The sequence below is a fragment of the Physeter macrocephalus genome, chromosome 2 (assembly GCF_002837175.3).
Source record: "Physeter macrocephalus isolate SW-GA chromosome 2, ASM283717v5, whole genome shotgun sequence".
NCBI classification, from domain to species: domain Eukaryota; kingdom Metazoa; phylum Chordata; class Mammalia; order Artiodactyla; family Physeteridae; genus Physeter; species Physeter macrocephalus.
This window is the reverse complement of record NC_041215.1, coordinates 138,772,387-138,793,839: the sequence shown is the minus strand read 5'-3', so window position 1 is coordinate 138,793,839 and position 21,453 is coordinate 138,772,387. Positions and strand designations below refer to the sequence as shown.

At 52.1% G+C, this 21,453-nt stretch overlaps 1 protein-coding gene across 1 annotated transcript; it reads right to left on the bottom strand.

Moving 5' to 3' along the window:
- Positions 1-1,654: 1,654 nt before the first annotated feature.
- ING5 (inhibitor of growth family member 5) lies at positions 1,655-21,447 on the bottom strand. The gene is made up of 8 exons (XM_024124717.3): positions 21,373-21,447; positions 19,055-19,126; positions 16,334-16,500; positions 14,334-14,445; positions 14,075-14,168; positions 3,517-3,652; positions 3,363-3,424; positions 1,655-1,812 (listed from the first exon to the last, which is right to left on the bottom strand). The coding sequence occupies exons 1-8, from the start codon at positions 21,407-21,409 to the stop codon at positions 1,770-1,772; spliced, it is 723 nt and encodes a 240-aa protein (XP_023980485.1). The 5' UTR covers positions 21,410-21,447; the 3' UTR covers positions 1,655-1,769.
- Positions 21,448-21,453: the final 6 nt, after the last annotated feature.

Sequence of the window (21,453 nt, the reverse complement as noted above, 5' to 3'; positions counted from 1 at the left end):
TATTAAATTAGCTTCTAAAGAATCACCACAAGTTTATTGTACTTACTTACCTTCTCCACAAAAACTGGTAAAAGAGTGAAGAAAAAAATTTTTTCCACATTTATTCCCCACAATCCTTAAACACCTGTGTTAACAAAAACCTAAGTTACTGAATACCAGCGCCCCTGGGTTTCCAGCCAATGATGAGACTGAGGGTGCTGACAGCACTCGTCCGGACACGGCCCCCCTTCTCTGGGGCAGCAGATGGGCATCGGTTCTAGAAAGCCGCGTGGCTCCGGGATCCTCCAGGGACAAGCTGTAGCAGCGGCTGACCCCCTACCCCACCCCCAGCCCGAGACTGGACAGGCCACACGTGCTGAACCGACCTGCCCACGGTCATCTGGAATCAAGTGCCACTCCATCAGCGCCCTCCAGAAAGGACAGAGTCGGACACGGGACGCAGGCGAAGCCCCACTGGGAAGCTCAGACGCAGACCCCAGCCAGAGCCCGCTTTCATCTGCTGAATATTAACTAACTCTGCGGGGAGTGGCCCCGTCTAGGACACAGCCTCACAGGTTCCCTTCTGCTTTCTTTCCTCTCCTTGGTGAGTATTAGAAAATGGGAGGAGCATCTATAGTAACCAAGGCCTCAGGAGGAAGCGGGTGTATCATTCCAGACGGCCTTCCTTATAAAGAAAACAAGGTTCTTCGAAATTGGGAATCTCAGCCCCAAGTCTGTCTCATGGACTTCTGGCCTGAAGACAGAAGCAGGTTTCCCTTCCGTAAATGCACGCCGGAGGCTCTCAAGACCGAGGACACCTGCAGAAGTCACGCTTTATGGACCATCATCACACACAGAATCAACACACCAAAGATATGCAATCTCCCCCAACTATTACCAAAAAGACGGTTCAAAGTCGGTTTGGTGAATGCTGTTTAAAGAGAAAGGACACTCTAGTTTCCTAGCTTCATCCAGAACTGCTATTGTGGCACAAGAAATTCACAAATCACATCACATAATTGTCTCCTCAATCTAAGCTGCTGATCTGCTGTGCAAATAAACAGGTTTCAAATCAGCCCCTAGCGGCCTGGACTCACTTCATATTCACACAGACCACTATCTTCATGCTACCACGATAATTCATCTTCACAGTAAAAACGCCAGGAATTCCCAGGGAAACAGAACATCAGCCCGTCTGCTGGGCCGTCTCTTATCGTTCGCTTATGGAGAGCCGTCTACTCCAGAAAGTAAACCCCTCGTGGAGGGAAAGCGGGAGTCCAGACGAAAAGGCAGTGCACAGCGAGGCTGAGACCCCTGCCGCGCGGGAGAGCCGGCCCTTCCCAGGCTCGCCGCCAGGCTCCGCATGCACCGCTCTCAGTGAGGGTCAGGGTGCCTGTAGTGGTGCCGGGCTCCGGGGAGCAGCGCCAGGAAACCACAGACAGATGACCAGGGCTCACACCTCCAGCTGCAAAGCGATGGCAGTGTACCAGGCACACACACCCCTCGAAGTCCTGGGGCCACTCGCTGTGACCGCCATGCTTGGGGCCAGGGGTCTGTAAGAAAAGTCATGAGAATGGAGTCACTGTGGTAAGTCCCCTAGGGTCACTCCTCTGGGCAACAGGGCTCAGGTGGCTTCTTGTTTGTTTTAGGAAATATCCAGAATTATAACTGGCCATTGAGTTATTAAATATCATCGGAAACAAGGTTGTTTTAAAATGAAGATAAAATATTGCGACGTGAACGAAGGGATATGTCAACGTGATCTTCTGGTCCGGACGTCCGCCTCTTCCTTACTTCTTCTTCCTCCTTTCCTGAACACACCGTGGACAGAACCTGTGATGAGAAAGGCACAGTGAGGGGCCCTCTGCACGTGGGCAGCCAGACCCCGTTTCCAGGATGGCTGGACGCTGCTGAAATGGCACCAGGACAGAGACCCACAAACGCAGAGAGTGCAGCCTTCCCATCGGGGAAAACCCCCCACGTGGGCCATTCCATCCAGCACGTCTGTTCTGAAGTCGGTGGATAAGATACAGTCGGCGAGAGCGTGGTGTTTACACACGAGCATTCCGCTCGATCAAGCTCATGGGTCCTCTCTGCGCCATGACAGCGCCACTGGGACCGAACGGGAGGCGAGCAGTCGGGCGGGGCCCCTTAACCCGGCAGGAGCAGACCCCCACCCGCCCTGCGGGGCTGAGCGGGCCCTGCTGACCCTGGGCAAGCAGGTTCCAGAGCCAGAGACACAGGAGCCTGCTCTTGGTCCCTCCTGGGCCCTGGCAGCCCCGAAACAGAAGGGAGGCAGCTGATCCCGCGTGATGCAGCTGCCCCGGCCCCGGCCACCAGTACCTGGTCCAGGCCAGCGAGTGAGCCCGGCCCTACCGGGCCCTGGGGTGGAGGGCAATGCTGCACCAGCGAGCACGGAGTGCAGACCCCCAGACACGGGCTCAGGTCTCAGACCTAGGCAGGAAGCAGCCTGCTCTCTGCCATCTCCCAGGGGAGCCCAGGGAAGCCGGGAGGTAGACAGCAGCGGGCTGGGGCCGCGCCCTGGCTTCCCGGCCAGCCCTGCACGTCCCGCCCTGTTCCCAGCAAGTGGTGGGCAGATCCTCTCCTCCTGGAAGGAAATGATTTTCCAGTGCCTACTAGACTCTTCCACCCAGAAGTCCCACAAACAACTCGAACCCACCACGTCCAAGTCAAACTCAAATCGCCCTCCCCGCCTCCTGTTCCCGGGACTTTGCTTCAGCACAGGTCAGCAAAAACAGATTTCTATGCACACTAAAGCTGCCGCTGCCCACTGAACACAGGACGGAATAGATGGCGCCACGACCCATGGCGCAACTTCTCGATGGAACGGAAAGCCCGCAGCACTGAGGATGCCTGGCCTGCACCCGGCCAAGACCTGGTTAACGTTCTTCATCTTTCGTCAAAGCTCCCCGGGGAAGGACTCTTCATTCTCCGTTTGCATCTGTGATCATCTCTGCCTCACTCAAGAGTCAGAATGGCCGTGGTTTGGGGGAACAGGAAGTGCAGGTCACCCTTGATCAAGGACGGGGTTGGAGCGCCGACTCTTTGCACAGTTGAAAATCACGTATAACTTACAGTCGGCCGTCCACACCTGCGGTTCCTCCACACCCGCAGATCCAACCCACCGGGAATCACGGAGCACGGCAGCATTTACGATTGAAAAATTTCTGCATCTAAGTGGTTCAAACCCATGTTGCTCACGGGTCCCTACGTTATGCAAGCGTACTAAAAGCCGCAGCCCCGCCTGAGGTGGGTGGGTGTCCCCTGCAGCCCGGCCCCAGGGACCGTGACCAGCGGCAGCGGGCAGGCCCTGGGCCCAGCCGCTCACCCCGTGCTCCAGGAAAGCCGGCGCCCATACTGACCACTTTCCTTTGGGCTTCGTGGTCAGGTCCACACAGGCGAAGTGAAACCACTCGATGGGGCACTGCAAGGCGAAGGAGGAGGTGGTCAGCCCCGCGCTCGGGGTGCCACCCGCCCCGAGGGCGCCACCCCAGGCCCCAGCGAGGCCCCACTCACGTCCGGGTTGTCACAGCCGATCATCTCCCCGTAGGACACCTGGTGGCACAGGCAGTAGGTGGGCTCGTTCGGGTCCACGGGCATGTCCAGCACGTCAGAGGGATGCACCGACAGGATGGTATCGGTGAACTCGGACCTGTGGGGAAACGACAGCGGTGAGCGGGAGGGTGGGGGACAAGCTGCCCCGGATGGCGCCAGACAAGGCCATGCACGAAGGCGTGGGAGGATGTCGGGGGGAGGCACTCACCACTCAGCGTCCAGACCAGTCCCCCCAGGGACAGGAACCATGCCTGGCCCCGGCCCCCCCACCGACGGGGCCTGCTCCCCAAGCTCCTCCCCCAGCCTGGGTCAGCCCCCCAGCCTCCCGTGGCCTCTCCCCGGCCAGGGCAGGCACACGTCACCACCAACAGTGGACACCTGGCAACATCCAAGAACCCACCTGAGCCCATCCAGGCAGCCCAGGCGTCCGAGCAGCCCTGACTCCGCCAGCTTGCCCTGCACCTCCCCGACAAGAAGGGCCACCGCCTCGCCGCGGAAGCCACAGGAGCCCCTGCTCCCCTCGCCCTGCCCTGGCCCTAACCCCCAGGAGCCCACCACCACCTACCCAGCTGCCCACTGTCAGCAGGGCCGCCCTCACCTGCCCATGCCAGGGAAGCGGCCTGTCACCCTGCACCCCCCAGCTGCCCTCTGGGCTCCACCCACAGCCCAGCCAGACCCCTGCACCGCCGCCCTCCAATCCGCTGCCTGCGGCTCTGCAGCGGCACACAGGGAAGGGCTCGTGGAATCGACTCTCATGTGTTTCGTTATTTAAAACAAAAACCGTGAGCTCAGGCTGGTGTAGACAGTACGTTCCTACCAGTACAGAAGGAAAACCCTCCCTCCCCCACCCCCAAAATAAAAAGTACAGGCGCAGATTCAAACGCGTACTTGCTAACCAAACACAGCAAGTCACACGAGGAACACAGCAAAGGGAAAGCTAAGACACGGCGGCTGCTGGGCGATCTGAATATACTGACCGGGGTGAAACGAAGAAACTCTGGTCCCCAAAGGGATTCACTGCTCACGTGCTACCTGTGCACCAGGGTCTAGAAACACGATGTGCCTTTGCGACCTGCCTCCCGGCCCAGCAAGGCGTCCCGGCCGCACACTGTCCCTGACACAAGTACGCTCGGTGCCCGTGCAGCTGCCACCCAGGGCCCTCCCTCTGTGTGGGCTCTGCTTTCCGTCTCTGGGGACGTCACGGAAACGCATACTGGCCCCTGCGCTTTCAAACTGCTTCCGGCACAGCTGCGAGCAGGCCTTCGGGCTGGGGCGCTGTGTCACCGCCCGCGGGGTCCCGTCCTGCCGCCAGGGGCCTCCCTCCCAGGCACCTCCCGCGGAATCAGTGCAAACCCCCGCAGCAGCCACCCACCAGCGGACTCGCGCCTCTCCTGCGGTGCTTCTCGACTCCGGCACAGACCTCGCCTCGTCTGCTCCGTGCGTTCTGCTTGAGGCTTGACCAAGCTGCACAGTTCCAGCTGCCGCGCAATCTGCACCCGTCACCCCGGGTTCAAGGGCACTGGCCGGGTGCGTGGCAGTAGGAGAGGCTGCAGGGCTTGTGGGGACCCCCCAGCGAGGACACCCCCAGCCAGCAAGCAGGCCTGGGATCCCGCACCACCGCCCCTCCAGCCTGACCTGGAGGGGCCTCTGGGGTGGGAGGGCGGAGGGAAGCGGCCGGGAGGTCACGGGGGCCCAAGCCCACGAGGGCCCTTCTTGCTGGCCGAGCCCATCCCTGGGGCAGGCCAGGGCGAGCCCCTGGGCAGCAGTGCTGCCCCCCGCTCCGGACCCCGGGACGTGGTGGGCACCCTTCACCAGCCACCCATGAAGCCCCACGCGCGTCGCCCCCCACGCGCGTCGCCCCCCACGCACGTCCCAGGCGCTTCAGGACACGACCCCGACAGGCACGGCTACTCATCCTCAGGAGGAACGGCCCCCGCGTCCGCACGCAGATCCTGCCTGGCTCAGGGGCCGTAAAGACGGCAAGGACGCACCCGAGGTCTGGCGGTCGCCATTCGGGTGGCCCCCCGCCCGGCCCCGCAGGGCGACAGGACCTGCCTCTGACCCTGGAACTGCAGCCTCACCCCAAGGCAGGCCGTGAAGCCACAGCGCCGGCAGACGGAGGACACTGGCCCGCACCCGGCCCGCGGGCGTCCTGTCCTCTCCAGACACGGCCCCGGCCCCGTCCTGCCCCAACGGCCCCCGGGGACAGGGCGCCCCCGGTCACACGGCAGAGCGGGCCTTCAGGGCGGGCCTCAGCACCCCCGGCCCCCTCTGTCTGTAAACTGGGGCAGTCACGGCACCGCCGCCCAGGGTGGCTGTGGAGAGGAAACGGTTCACGCGGAAGCGCCGGGTCCAGCCCGACTTACCGAGGGCTCTGCCAACGTCGCCACCCGACTACCCCTTCTCACCTGCCACTGCTGCGGCCAGCGCTTCGAACAGCAGCCAGCGACACGCACGCCAGCCCCCCTCAGTGAGGGGGACGCTACGGGCCCGGCCAGCTCCAGCGCATCGGCAGAGACAGGGTGAGACACCCGGGTCATCCCCGAGGTGTGAGCCACGGCCAGGCACGCACCCGTCAGGGAGGTTCCCACTGCACCAGGGAGCCAGGGTCTTGTCCCTCCAAGGGGACTCATGGAGAGGAAGGGACACAGGAGAACACCTGCTCGTCCCCAGCGGAGGCCGGCACGCCTCCGGGCCCTGAGCAGGAAGGCGTGGAACACTGCTGCCACCGCAAGGTGAAAGACAAACCCGACAGACTGCTAAGGTCATACTTTAAAGACACTGGACAGCTGTGGAGTGACACAGGCCAGATGCCCTAGGGCTGAGGAAGGGGCAGCAGCCGAGGGAGCGGGCCATCCGTCTCCTGTGCTTAGCCGAGGCCCGGATGCCCACTGGGGACCACACCGACTCTGCAGCACCCTGCACACACGGCCGTGACCCTACAGTCCATTTACTGACCCTGGGGCCAAGCAGAGGCTGCAGAGTGACATCCCTGGTCTCTGAGCAGCCAGCCTCCTCCTCCAGACCTCCGCAGGAAGACCTCCGCAGGAAGGCCTCCGCAGGAAGGCAAGCCAAGCACCGCCCACAGAGAGCCACTGGGGCAGCAAAACAGACGCTCTGGCTTCTCCGTCAGGAGCCGGGAGGCCCCCTGCCACCTTCGCCACCCCGCCCCAAGCCTGCTCCATGTGCCTGGACCAAAGAAGGGCAAAAGTCATTCTGGGGGAGCGCAGGGACCTCCCTCTCCAGCACCTCCAAGGCCAGACAATGGGACAAGTACATGACGTGAAAAAGCAGGAGTGGTAACCAGAGGAAAGCGGGCAGACAGAAGCGGATGCAGAGACGACCCAGATGTTAAAATCAGCAGAGAAGGGCTTTAAACACACATTATGAAGAAAATGTAAATAAGAGAGATGCAAATATGGAGAATTTTCAAAAAGGAACTAAAATCCGTAAAAAAGGAAATCAGATGGGTGTTCCAGAATGAAGACTACAGTATGCAGACTTACAGCTGACCCTTGACCAAGGCGGGTTTGAAGTGCGTGAGCCCACTTACACACAGCTTTTCTTCAGCGAGTACATGGTACAGTGCTACGTGACCCACGGTAGGATGAACCCTCGGATGTGGCATCTCAGACTCAGAGGGCTGACGGTAAGGTGATACGTGGACTTCCAGCTGCACAGAGGGCTGGTGCCCCAAGCCCCACATTGTTCAAGGGTCACCTGTAACGTTTATGGTCTCATCCATCTGCAACGGACACAGCCTAACTGTTGCCACACAGTCAACAAACATCCACCATAAGGCAGATGCTTTCAATCACCTCTGACACAGGTCTCATGGCCCAGCATTAAATGTCCTGCCAGATCTACAAAACCGGCTTCAGTAAGAACACACACAGGTCGATGCATTCCCCAGGATCACCCTGCAGAGCAAACAAGAAGGAGATGCACCGTCTAAACGCTCAACAAAGAGGCTCTCACAAGGGTTCACATCTCATCAGCAACATCCAGACTCTGGAGAATGCTACAAGCCAAACAGCACAGGTCCTTCAAGAAGGAAAATTATGAAGAAAAGCAAGGGATGGAGAAAAACTTACGCATTAAAGAAACTTTACCTAAAAAAAGACCCTGACGAAATAACAGGTACTGAACTGCCCTCCTACTATGAACAAGTAGAAAACTGGACAAGACCCCTGAAGTAGGAGTTTCCAGACACTACACAGAAGGCAGCAAAGGATAGCGATCCTGAGAAAGTAAACAAGCCAGGTGAGACCTACGACCTTCTCAGCTTTCTGCCTGGAGACACTTTCCACAAGCCAGTCCTTAGAGAGGAGCAAAGCCTGCATGTCTAGAAGGAGGGAAAACCCAAAGCTCAGGGAGGGTAAGGCTGCTGGAACTTGGGGGCAGGGTGCTGGAAAGGAGGAAGCTAGAGAGAGTGTACTCCGGAAATCTGCAAACAGATCCATTTGAGTTTTTAGCTAAAGATTAAGCTGCCTGTGCACAGAGTGACAATCCACAAGGCCAGGCAGAGAATACCAGGGACCCATGAGCTGAACAATTCCCAGAGCTCACACGCAGCCTGGGCAACATTCAAGTTCCAACCAGCCAGAACGGAGAGACCTCGTCAAACACCAAATACATTCAGAGGAGAACCCAGAAGGGTCACACCTTAGCAGGAGGGTTTAACCAACCCTAGAGTAAAGGCTACTCTAACCTAGGGGTTGGCAAAATACAGCCTGCAGTTGGCTGCCTTTTCTACAAATAAAGTGTTAATGAAACACAGTCACATCATTCATCTACATATTTTCTGTGGATGCTTTCAATATTAAACAGCAGAGTTGAGTGGTCACAACAGAGACAATATGGCCTACAAGCCTAAAATATTTACTACCTGGCATATTAAGAAAAAGGTTTTTTTTAACCAACGTTAAAAATGTGCCTACAAAGGATCAAGCTGCTCCACAGGTGATTAAACTAGTGACAAAAATTTAAATGAATTTTTAAAATTCAACACCCATTAAACGAAGACAACAAAATCCTGATAGTCAACCACATGACACTGACACTGTCTTAACAACGAGTCAAAAATTACTAGATGGGGGCTTCCCTGGCGGCGCAGTGGTTAAGAATCTGCCCGCCAATGCAGGGGACACAGATTCGAGCCCTGGTCCGGGAAGACCCCACATGCCGCGGAGCAACTAAGCCCGTGCGCCGCAGCTACTGAGCCTGCGCTCTAGAGCCTGCATGCCTAGAGCCTGTGCTCCACAACAAGAGAAGCCACTGCAATGAGAAGCCCACGTACCACAACAAAGAGTAGCCCCCGCTCGCAGCAACTAGAGAAAGCCCACACGCAGCAACAAAGACCCAATGCAGCCAAAAATAAAATAAATTAAATAAATAATTTTTTTTTTTAAATGCTAGATGGACTTCCCTGGTGGCACAGTGGTTAAAAATCCACCTGCCAATGCAGGGGACATGGCTTCAAGCCCTGGTCCGGGAAGATCCCACATGCCGCAGAGCAACTAAGCCCATGCGCCACAACTACTGAGCCCGCGCACCACAACTACTGAAGCTCGTGTGCCTAGAGCCCATGCTCTGCTCTGCAACAAGAGAAGCCACCACAATGAGAAGCCTGTGCACCGCAACGAAGAGTAGCCCCCGCTCACCGCAACCAGAGAAAGCCCGTGTGCAGCAACGAAGACCCAATGCAGCCAAAAATAAATTAATTTTTAAAAAAATTACTAGACATGTGAAGGAGGAGGAAAATGTGATTTACAACCACAGAAAAAGCAGTCAACAGAAACAGACCTGCCAAACTCATCAAAATGTATGCATTAAATATATACTGTTCTTTGTATATCAATCATACCTTAATAAAGCAGCTTTAAAAAAAAAAAAAGAAATAGACCTGGAAATGACACAGAATCAGAAGAGAAAGTTTTTTAAAAAGCTGTTGTAAAATGATATATTCAAAGATATAAAGAAAAATATGTGTAATAATAGAAATGGCAGTTATATAAAAAAAGAAACAGAACTTCCTGAGAAGAAAATTTCTTAAATCAAAGATTCACTAAAGGAGATTAAGATTAAATTAGACAACAAGGAAGAAAAAACTTGAAGATAAAGTAATAGAAACTATCCAAATGGAAGCGTAGAAAGAAAATTTCTGACAAAATAATAAGCAGAGCCTCAGTGATCTGTAGGAAAATATCAAGCTAACACACATGTATGATTGGAGTCCCATAAAAAGGACAAAAGAGAACAGAAAAAAAAATTTGAAAAACTGGCTGAAAAATTACAAATGGATGCAAACTATAAACTAACAGTTCCCAGAAGCTCAATGAGCTCCAAACAGAAAACACACAAAAAACACACACGAGGACACATCATAATTAAGCTGTTAAAAATCAAGTTGCTGTGGACTTCCCTGGTGGCGCAGTGGTTAAGAATCTGCCTGCCAATGCAGGGGACACAGGTTCGAGCCCTGGTCCAGGAATATCCCACATGCCACGGAGCAACTAAGCCCTGCACCACAACTACTGAGCCTGTGCTCTGGAGCCCGCGAGCCACACTACTGAGCCTGCTAGCTGCAACTACTGCAGCCCGTGCGCCTAGAGCCCATGCTCCACAAGAGAAGCCACCGCAGTGAGAAGCCCGTGCACTGCAACGAAGAGCAGCCGCTGCTCGCCACAACGAGAGAAAGCCCGTGTGCAGCAATGAAGACCCAACACAGCCAAAAATAAATAAATAAAATAAATTTTTTAAAAAATCAAGTTGCTAAATGGAAACCTTAGAAGCAGCAAAAATAAATAAAGCCACTTATATACAGAAGAACAAAGATAAGAATTACCACTAATTTCTCATCAGTATCAATGCAAGATGGAAAACAACAGGACATCTTTAGTGATGAAAGAAAAAAAGAAGTCAACCTAAAACTTTATATCCAACAAGAATATCCTTCAAAGATGGAAGTGAAATAAAGATATTTTTAAAGCAACAAAAACAGAAAATTTATCACCATCAGCAAACCTGCACTGTAAAAAATGTTGAAGAGGGCTTCCCTGGTGGCGCAGGGGTTGAGAGTCCGCCTGCCGATGCAGGGGACACGGGTTCGTGCCCCGGTCCGGGAAGATCCCACATGCCGCGTTACAGAAAATTCTTCAGGCAGAAGAGAAGTGATACCAGATGGAAATCTGCATCTACATATAGTGAAGGGCATTGGAAATGGTAAATATATGGACTAACTATGAAACTTTTTCTCATATTTTAAAATGTGTTTAAGATAAGCAATGATTTAAACCTAAAACGATAACAACAATATATGCAGAGACTTATGTCATATATAGAAGTAAAATTTTTGATAATAGCACAAAGGACAAAAGGCAGAAAACAAAAGAATACCCATGTAGGCTCTTACATTAAACATGAAATAGTATAATATTATTTGAAATTCTTTGTGATAAGTTAATGAAACAGGGTGTACACATTGGAATAGTCCTTAAAATGGAATACTGAGGAAATTCCCTGGTGGTCCAATGGTTCGGACACAGCACTTTCACTGCCGGGGACCTGGTTAGATCAGGGAACTAAGATCCCGCAAGCCATGCTGCGCAGCCAAAAAACAAACAAAAAACAAAAAAATAAAAAATAAATAAAGTGAAAACTAAGATTTCTTTCAGATACCATTGACACCCACTTAAAAAAAATGGAATACTGAGGGTTTCCCTGGTGGCGCAGTGGTTGCACGTCCGCCTGCCGATGCAGGGGAACCGGGTTCGCGCCCCGGTCTGGGAGGATCCCACATGCCGCGGAGAGGCTGGGCCCCTGAGCCATGGCCGCTGGGCCTGCGCGTCCGGAGCCTGTGCTCCGCAACGGGAGAGGCCACAGCAGAGGGAGGCCCGCATACCACAAAAAAAAAAAAAAAAAAAAAAATGGGATACTGAAAAAGTACATGATTAATCCAAAAGAAGATAGGAAAAGAACAGATGGGACAAGGAGACAACTAACAGCAAGATAGAATGGGATACTGAAAAAATACATGATTAATCCAAAAGAAGATAGGAAAAGAACAGATGGGACAAGGAGACAACTAACAGCAAGATAGTAAATTTAAATCCAACCATATCACTAATTACATTAAATCTGAATAGTCTAAATAGGGCAATGAAAAGAAGGAAATTTTCAGACTAGATAAAAAAGCAACACTCAATTATTTGCTGCTTTCAAGAAACTCACTCTAAATACAAAAACACAAATGTGGTGAAAGTAAAAGAATGAAAAAGGGAAAAAACACACCATGTAAAAACTCACTGTAAGACACCTGGAATGGCTATAGTAATATTAGACAAAACAGACTTCAAAACAAAGAATATTATGAAAGACAACAAAATAATGATTAAGAAGTCAATTATTTTTAAAAAACCTAAATGTGTATGTACCTCCAAATAACAGAGCTTCAAAATATATGAAGCAGAAACTCACAGAGCAGGAGGAGAAATAGACAAATCCATGTCTAGAGTTGGTGATCTCAACACTCTTCTCTCAGTAATTTATACAAGTAAACAGAGTATCTGTCAGGATACATAAAACTTGAACAGCAGTGCTGTCAACCAAGTTATATAATTGACATCTACCCAACAACAGTAAGATACACATTGCTTTCAAGTATATATAGAACATTCAGAAAAATAGACCATAAACCATAACCCAAAACTTAATCACTTTCAGATGATTTCAATTACAGAAGTTCTCTGATCACAGCAAAATTAAATTAGAAATTGAAATTAGAAAGTTACCTGGAAAATCTCAAATTATTTGGAAGCTGAGAAACATACTTCTACATAAGCTACGGGTCAAAGAAAAATCACAAAAGAAAACTTTAAATATTTTGAATGGAATAAAAATAAAAACATAACAGATCAAATTTGTGTGATGCAGCTAAAACAGTAATTAGAAGAAAGTTTATAGCTTTAAATATTTATATTAGAAAAGAAGGGAAGTATGTAAATCAATGATCTAAGCTACTTCCACCTTAAAAAGTTAGAAAAAGAAAAGCAAAGTATATCCAGGCTAAGTAGGAGGACAGAAAGAATAAAGATATTAGCAGAAATAAGTGAAATAGAAAACAAACAGTAGAGAAAAAAATTAAAATCAATGAAACCAAAAGCTAGTTTTCTGAAAAGATCAAGGCAAAATGAGAGAAGACATAAATCATCAATTTCAGGTCTAAAAGAGTTGAGCATCAGTACAGAACCTACAACATCAGAAGAATAATAAAGTAATATTATGAATAACTTGATGTCAATAAATGTGACAACTTATATGAAACAACAAATTCCTTGGAAGATGTAGATTACCAAAACTGACTCAAGAAGAAATAGAAAGGTTGACTAGTTCTATAACTTTAAAGAAGTTGACTACAGCATCAAACTGTATACTTAAAATGAGAACATTTTATTGTTATGTAAATTATTCCTTAATGAAGTTAATCTAAAAGGTTAAAAAAAAAAAAAAGCAACAAGACTAAACTATAGGGTCCAGGAGTGCACGTGTCGGGGACAAAACTACAAAGAAAGAATGGAAGTGAACACACTGTCTGTCTGGGTCGTGTGTGTCTGGAGCTGAGGAAGTGGCGATTCTGACGGGGTACAGGGAAGGGCCCCCCAGGGAGCGTTAGTCACCGACCAGGCAATGATTACAAGGATGTGCCTCTTACAGTAATTCGTTAAACTACAAATTTGTTGTGTGGTCTTCTGCATCTGTGCATTACTTTACAATACAAAGACACTATTTGGGTTTTTTTTTTTTAAGATAAAAGTTTAAACACCAGGTTTAAGAACCAAAACTTTTCTTTTGTCGGAAACTAACTCTTCTGAGCTCTCCCCATAACTGTCAGAATCATCTCCACAGAAGCCACTTGGCATTTTAGCATCTTCTATGAAGCAATGTTACACTATCTTGGAGGATGAAGCATCACATTCATATTCTATGAAGCTATCTTGGGGGGTAGGGGGTAGCAAGTGAGAGAGTGCTTTAAATGAAATATTCTGAAGTTCAAGTTAAATGACATGGATATTTAATAAATGCAGTCACACAATTTAAAAATGAACACATCTAAAACATGTATTTATATATAAAATGATCAACAGATGTGTATTCAACTACTAGGAAATGGCTTAGCTTGAACCGCACCAAACATCACCGTGTCTCTTAAGAGGCAGGGCACGCAGTGGCTAAGAGAATGGGTTCTGGAGTCAGACTGCCTGGTGCAAAAACCCAGGAGCTCCGAAGCCTCGGTCTCCACGACTGCAACACTGCTCCCTCAAGTTGCTGTGAGGACCAACTGACCCGGCACGGGCAAAGCAGGAAGAGTTACAGCACACCCGGCACAGGCAAAGCAGGAAGAGTTACAGCACACCTGGCACGGGTAAGCACTTCCTCAGCCTTAGCAGTCACCGGTGTTTCCATCCTGAGCAAATACCAATGGTGTTCTTCAGGGAAAAAGAAAAAAAGCACCTCTCACCCTCCTTTATGCTTCTTCTTCTTTGGGGTGTCTTCTTCTGAGGTCCTCCTGCCACGACCCCGGGAGCCCCTCTTTTCTTTCTGACCTCGACCTTCTGAAACAATAAAGACCACAACTTTGTTCACAGATTTCACTGAAGCAGGACAAGATTTACCCAAATATGATATTTACCATAATGTTCCTAATACACTTATCAGACAAAATTCTTCGAAACTCCATAGTTAACAAAAACAAAATGAAGAAAAATTAACAGACTTGCTTTTTAGCCCCCGTCCTCCAGAGCTTTCGAAGTCGCTGCCCTCCATCTTGTCCTTCAGGTCCGCCTCGAAGCGAGCCAGGTCCGCATCAAGCCTCCGGATGTGCTTATCCACCTACACAGAAGGATGCTCACACATTCCGTTCGAAACTCAGAGCAAAACGCCTCAGGGTCACAAATGCTCCTGACGTCAAGCAGAAAGCACTGTCTGGCCCTTAAATTGAGTCTAGAAGTAAAAATACTCCGCTAGAACAAGGCCTGCTATTTCCAACTTGATGCAAGGGTCCTTTTTCCCCACATTCTGTTCCCCATCAACAGAATAAATCCTACTCGGGGAAAACACCTTGAAGGCAGGCAACAGTGAGAAACAGAGCCATAAGATGCAATGAAGTGAAGGGCTGAGGACCTTGGATACTAGATCCTGACGTTAAATCAGTAAAATGTGAAGAGCCGTAGGTTCGTCAACAGAAAATGACTGTTGAAGACGGAGTTCAGGACAGAGCTGGAAGGAAGGACCGCACAGGACAACTGCCCGTGACAGAGGGGATGTTCCTGTAGCTACAAGGACGCCATGAGACACAGCACCAGCTGGCTGGTGACAGCCGTCCAACATCGTCCATCACAGCCCCCGACTGGAAATGAACCACAGTCTTAAGCTTCATTACACGTCAGAGAGAAAACGGACTGTCTTAAGGACGTTGATCACACCTAACTCCTTGGAAGACAGGCTGATTACTCAAAGGATTTAGCACTTTGGAGCATCAAAGTCACAAACATAAAGCATTAAGCTCTCCTCCTAGAGGATTCTCTCTCAAACACAACTGATTTCAGGCTTTAAAATATCACTGTTTGGGGGCTTCCCTGGTGGCGCAGTGGTTGAGAGTCCGCCTGCCGATGCAAGGGACATGGGTTCGTGCCCTGGTCCGGGAAGATCCCACATGCCCACAGCCCCCGACTGGAAATGAACCACAGTCTTAAGCTTCATTACACGTCAGAGAGAAAACGGACTGTCTTAAGGACGTTGATCACACCTAACTCCTTGGAAGACAGGCTGATTACTCAAAGGATTTAGCACTTTGGAGCATCAAAGTCACAAACATAAAGCATTAAGCTCTCCTCCTAGAGGATTCTCTCTCAAACACAACTGATTTCAGGCTTTAAAATATCACTGTTTGGGGGCTTCCCTGGTGGCGCAGTGGTTGACAGTCCGCCTGCCGATGCAGGGGACGCGGGTTCGTGCCCCGGTCCGGGAGGATCCCACATGCCGCGGAGCGGCTGGGCCCGTGGGCCATGGCCGCTGAGCCTGCGCGTCCGGAGCCTGTGCTCCGCAGCGGGAGGGGCCACAACAGTGAGAGGCCCGCATACCAACAACAACAACAAAAAAAATCACTGTTTGGAGCTTCCCTGGTGGTGCAGTGGTTGGGAGTCCGCCTGCCGATGCAGGGGACACGGGTTCGTGCCCCGGTCCGGGAAGACCCCACATGCCGTGGGGCGGCTGGGCCCGTGAGCCATGGCCGCTGAGCCTGCGCGTCCGGAGCCTGTGCTCCGCAACAGAAGAGGCCACAACAGTGAGAGGCCCGCGTACCGCAAAAAAAAAAAAAAATCACTGTTTGTTTTATTGGGTGAGGCAAGGACGGGAGCCTCACTACACGACCTCATGTGCGTCGCAGAACGGCTTTGTGCCACCTTGCAAACCCCAAGAGAAGCGGAATTGAGAGGAAACTGGACAAAACCAATTCTAGGACTTTACCTAAAGCTGACAAAAACAAGCATTAAAAGTATATATAAATGAACAAGCAAAACGGGCACAGGACACAAGACCGCAGTAATGGTCCCAGGACGAGGACTCCTCCAATGTGCACTTGCTCTAGCAGCATCGCTCCACCGCAGCCCGGCCTCCACCTCGACGCCCTGTTTCTGAGCAGCCTCCCCCTTGCTGCGCGAAAGGGAGGAGCCTGTCCGTGGGGAGACCCCGCCCCTGCCCCGCCTCCCCGCCTCCTCACCATCTCGTAGGTCTGCATGGCCAGCTGCACCTTGTCGTCGCTGTACTCCCTGCACTTGCTGTAGGCGCTCTGGATCTTCTGCAGGTGCTCCACGCGCTGATCCGGAGACAGAGTCTTCACTGTGGAGATATACTCTGCAGCCAGGATGTCAATCTCGGCTTTCTTGTCTGATAGAGTAATGGGCAAAAAGCCAGGACACGCTCACCAGACTGGCAACCAATAAAGCCTGACAATGACAAGTGCCAGCAAAGAAGTGGCTGGCCCAAACTGGCTGCCGGTGGCGGGCACAGCCTTCCCAAACACTTTGGATCAGGGAGACAAGCAGACACCCCGACCAGGGCAGTGCGCCCATGACAGTCCCAACGTATGACGCTGCCCCAGCAAGGGTTCATCGTGCCCTCTTGGACTCTCAAGTTTGAAGAGTCCATTTATTATTGTTTGAATAATAAATGATGTGCTCACCTTACCTATGACCCAGCAGGCTACTCTCAGGTACATACCCTCAAGATTTAGAGGCCAGGGTACACATGGGAAAACATTCATAACTGCAGATAACAGAAAACAAGCCAAACGTCCAATCTACAGTAAAACAGATAAATAAGCTGTGGTCCATTCACACAACAGAACGCTACCCAGCAACAAAAAAAAACATAACAACATCAGTTAATCCCACAAAAGGTGACACTGAGCAAGAAAAGCAAGACACAAAGGAAAACACACTGTATGATTCCACTGATGTTAAAGGCAAAGACAGATGCAACTCTTAACTCTTTGGTTTAGAGAGGTGAGAAAACCATTCTTGCAGGTGAAAACTCAGGGTGTACCCCTTGGGGAAGGGGGGGCCTGCTCATGAGGATCACACAGGCCCCCAGGCACTAGAGGCTCCATTTCTCCATCTGGGGAGAGGTTCTCCAGGTGCTATTTGCTAAGCAATCTACAAATGTTTATGCTTATTTCTGAATACAAATGCTTTATCTCACCATAAAAGAAATTTCTGTATTCACTAGTCAGGAAGCTGTTCCTTAGTGAAAAACCACAGCTATTCCAATCTTGCAAAACATGTGCCCAGCACAATGAGTGAAAAAGTGCCCATACCCAAGCACATCACCATGAAATGTAAAACCTCAAGGAGAAAGAGAAAAGCCTAAAAGCTTCTAAATAGGAAAGGGAAAAAAAGATCACATATTCAAAGGATGAGAAACCCAAATGGCATCAGACTTCTCAATAGCAACACAGAAGCTGGGAGACAATGCAGCAACGCCTGCCACATTCTGGGGGAAATGCCTGTCAATCTGGAATTCGATACCCAGCCAAACTATTCACTGCTGCATTTTCAGACACGCAATGGTATAAGAAATTTACCCTGCCGTAAGTTTCCTTCTGGAAGCTCCCAGAGAAAAAGGCTCCTCTGAAACAAACAGGCAAATCAAGAAGTAGTATGTTTACAACCTAGGAAACAGGGCTCCATGACAAAGAGGAGCAAAGGGAGAGCCTAGGAAGACGTAGGGCAAGGCGTGCGTGGCAGGCCCGGAAACAGTCGGCCCGGACGAGACTGAAGGACAGAGGCTCCAGGAGAGAGGTCTCCATGGAGAGCACACACAGAACTGGCAAGTAACCTGGTGCAGCAGGCACACTGAAAATGAGGAAAACAAAACCAACAAGCAAAGCAATTAAGAACTCCAAGAAAAAGACAGTTACTCCAAACAGGGCATGTGAGCATAGCATATGGTAAACTACCGACACAGCAGCCCAGGAAAGAAACAGCGTCACTGGACAGCACAGCATCACCACAGTTCAAATTCTAGTCCATTACACCCAGGAGACAGGGGGAGGGAGCTGTGTGTGCATGAACCGAGCAGGGCACAACCAGAGACGTAAATCTTCACTTTTTGTATTGACTGAATAGATAAAGTCTAAAACCAAAAGGAAATAAAGTAAGAAATAGCAGCAAAAATGAACTGTTTAGAAATAGGGAGTTAAATACCAAAAGATCTAAAAGGACTAACTGTTTAAACTATGTACACATAGTTTGAAAATATAAAATATTTTAAAGGAAAGAAAAGGTAACAAATATTTTGACTGCGGGAGGGGATGACGATTATAAAGATGTGACATGGAGACATGTAGGGACACAAGGGACTAAGTTTGACTTTAAAGACTCAGCACTAGGGGCTTCCCTGGTGGTGCAGTGGTTAAGACTCCACCTGCCAGTGCAAGGGACAGGGGTTTGAGCCCTGGTCCAGGAAGATCCCACACGCCACGGAGCAACTAAGCCCATGTGCCACAACTACTGAGCCTGCGCTCTAGAGCCCACAAGCCACACCTACTGAACCCACAAGCCACAACTACTGAAGCCGCGTGCTGCAACTACTGAAGCCCGTGTGCCTAGAGCCCATGCTCCACACCAAGAGCAGCCACTGCAATGGGAAGCCCGCACACCGCAACAAAGAGCAGCCTCTGCTCTCCACAACTAGAGAGAAGCCCGCGCGCAGCAACGAAGACCCAACGCAGCCAAAAATAAATAAATTAAAAAAAAAAAAAAAAAAGACTCAGAACTCTCTCTGACACACTACCCAACACCTGCGGCCCAGGTTGGACAGCAGCCCCACTGCCCCAGGTCCCTGGAAGACCCGTGCGCCACCCCCAGGATGTCGGTGCTCCGCTCCTGGACTTGGGGAGCTGCTCCCCACACCCTGGCTGCTCTGAAAGCTCTGAACCCACCTTCTGTCCTCTGGTCCAGCTCTCGCATCAGCTGGAAGTTCCTCTGAAGCTCACAGGGAAGGTTCTCGATACCTGAAACACAGATACATGCTTCTCAACAGCAGGACAAAAACCCGCCTTCCAAGCTTCATACTTCAAGGCTACAAACAAAAAGCCCACCCTGGCTTCTGTTTCTGTTAGGGTTTGGAGAGAAGAAGAATCAAGGTATCTTTTTCCAGGGACACGAGCCAAACATTGAAGACAGTGGCGAATCCAGCCCTCCCCTATTTCACACTGGCAATAGGCTGACGCGCTTCAGAACTTGTCAGAAGCTCGAGGAGTCAGAGGCGAACAGAGGGCAGACCCCAGGCCACTCCTCCCCCGCAGACACCCCACCACAGAGAACAAGCCCAAACCCCAGGTCCTCCTTGCTCTCCCCTGACTCTACTCTGAACTCAGGGCACTGGGTGGTGCCCACCAGGGCCGTGCAGTAGAACTTTATGCCAGGACAGCGCTTCCTGACACAGCACGCACTGGCCACACGGGGCTACTGAGCACCTGAAATGGGGCCGGTACAGCTGAGGGACTGAACTTCTCATTTTACTTGAGTTTATTTAAAATCAAACAGACCGTGCGGGACAGCACAGGTAAGGACCCTGCCCCACACTGCTCTCCTGTCTGCACGGCCAGGCTCCTGGTCCAGGCCAAGCTCCCCACCTGCCCGCAGCCAGGACGGGCCCCCTCCACAGATGACCGCTCTAAGAGCTCTAATTGTACAAAGCTGCTGCTTAAGCCCCAGTGCTTCCCAGCTCTCGCAGAGAGAGGCACAGACCCACCCACGGCCTCCAGGCCCATCACGTCCTCCCCGTGGGCTCCCATGCTGTCCTACCAGGGCTCTCAAGACAGTGCCACCCCTGCACTCTCAGACCTGCTGGGCTCCTTCATGACCTTTAAACTTCTGTGAACTTTTAAAAACTCTATCTCTCCCATTTGAGAGCCAGTTCCAGGAAAACAGGGATCATGTCTTCTTTCTTGGCACACAGCAGGTGCTCAGGGAGTGAGCAGGGGCCTCCGTCCGCAAGCCTTCACATGGGTGTCCCTCACAGGACAGGAATCGTGTTCCTCAGACCCTCCTCCTGGGGCCTCCTGGGCAGTCACCGGGTCAGAGGAGGGCAGGCCGCAGCACCCCCAACAGGCACCTGAGTGTAGGTCTCTCCAGGGCCGACGGTGGGGAAGCCCCTCCCTCCACGGTGCTCTCGGCCCAGGACTCTGTGCTCAGGTTGGGCCATGCCTGGGAGACCCCCCTGGGGAGGGCTGGATCTCCACTGCCTTCCCTGGAGCCGGGGTTCACTCCCTACTCTCAGCAACCTCGGGGGGGGGTTCTGGGCGCCCAGACCCGGATGACTGAAAATCCCCAGTGCAGCACAGGGCTCCAGAGCTACCAGGCAAAATCCCCACCAGCCCGCATCCCCTGGCCATGCCCCCGCCAGGGCCAGACTGGAGTCGGACCGTAGGGCTCAAACGTGGGATCGCCACTCTCCAGAGAGTGACCTTGACAAACTACTCAGCCTCTGACGCAGCATCACCCCCGCTGTGAAATGCGGCAAATAACCACCTGCTCAGGAGTCCTCCAGAGGGTGCAACCTGTGTGACGCCTCGGGACGTTGGCCCACTGTGATGACCACTGCCTTGAACACCCTACCCACACGCCTAAGTAGCGCCCCCAACCCCCTGCGCAGACAGGTGCCCTCAGAGACCCTCCACGCCATCATGCCTTGCAGATGCACGAACTGAGGCTTGGAAGCGACTCCCAGGTCACAGCACAAGCAGACACAGAACACAGAACCCCCAGGCCCTGGGCCCCCCAAACCCGGCCCAGAGTCCCAGGGGACGGGACTCGGAGGGGCGGGGCCTAGACAGAGGGGGCGGGTCCGGCGACGAAGTGGGCGTGGCCTAGCGAATGAGGGGCGGGGCCCAGCCAAGGAAGACGGGTCCTAGGGAAGAGAGAGTGGGGCCTATGGCGAAAGTGGGAGGGGCTGAGCCTGGGAGGGTGGAGCCGAGCCGCGCTGGCCCCGCCCAGCACCCGCCGGCCCCGCCCCGCCGTGACGCACCTGGAATTGGCGCGACCGTGACGGCGGGACCCCGCGCCGCACCCCCAGCGCCCCTCCCTCGTGGGCCCTCCCGCCCCGCGCGTGCCTCAGCCGCTCCCGCCGCCTCCGGGCCGTCCCGCAGCCCCCACGTGCCCCGGGGTCCGCGCGCGGAGCCTAGTGCGCGGGGTGGGGCGCGGCGGGGGCGGCCCGGCCAGGGCGGTGGGCCTAGGGGACGCGGGGGGCGCTTACTGTCCAGGTAGTGCTCCAAGTACATGGCGGTCGCCATCTTCGTCCGCGGCCGCGCTCTGGGTCTGCGCGGGCGGTGGCCCC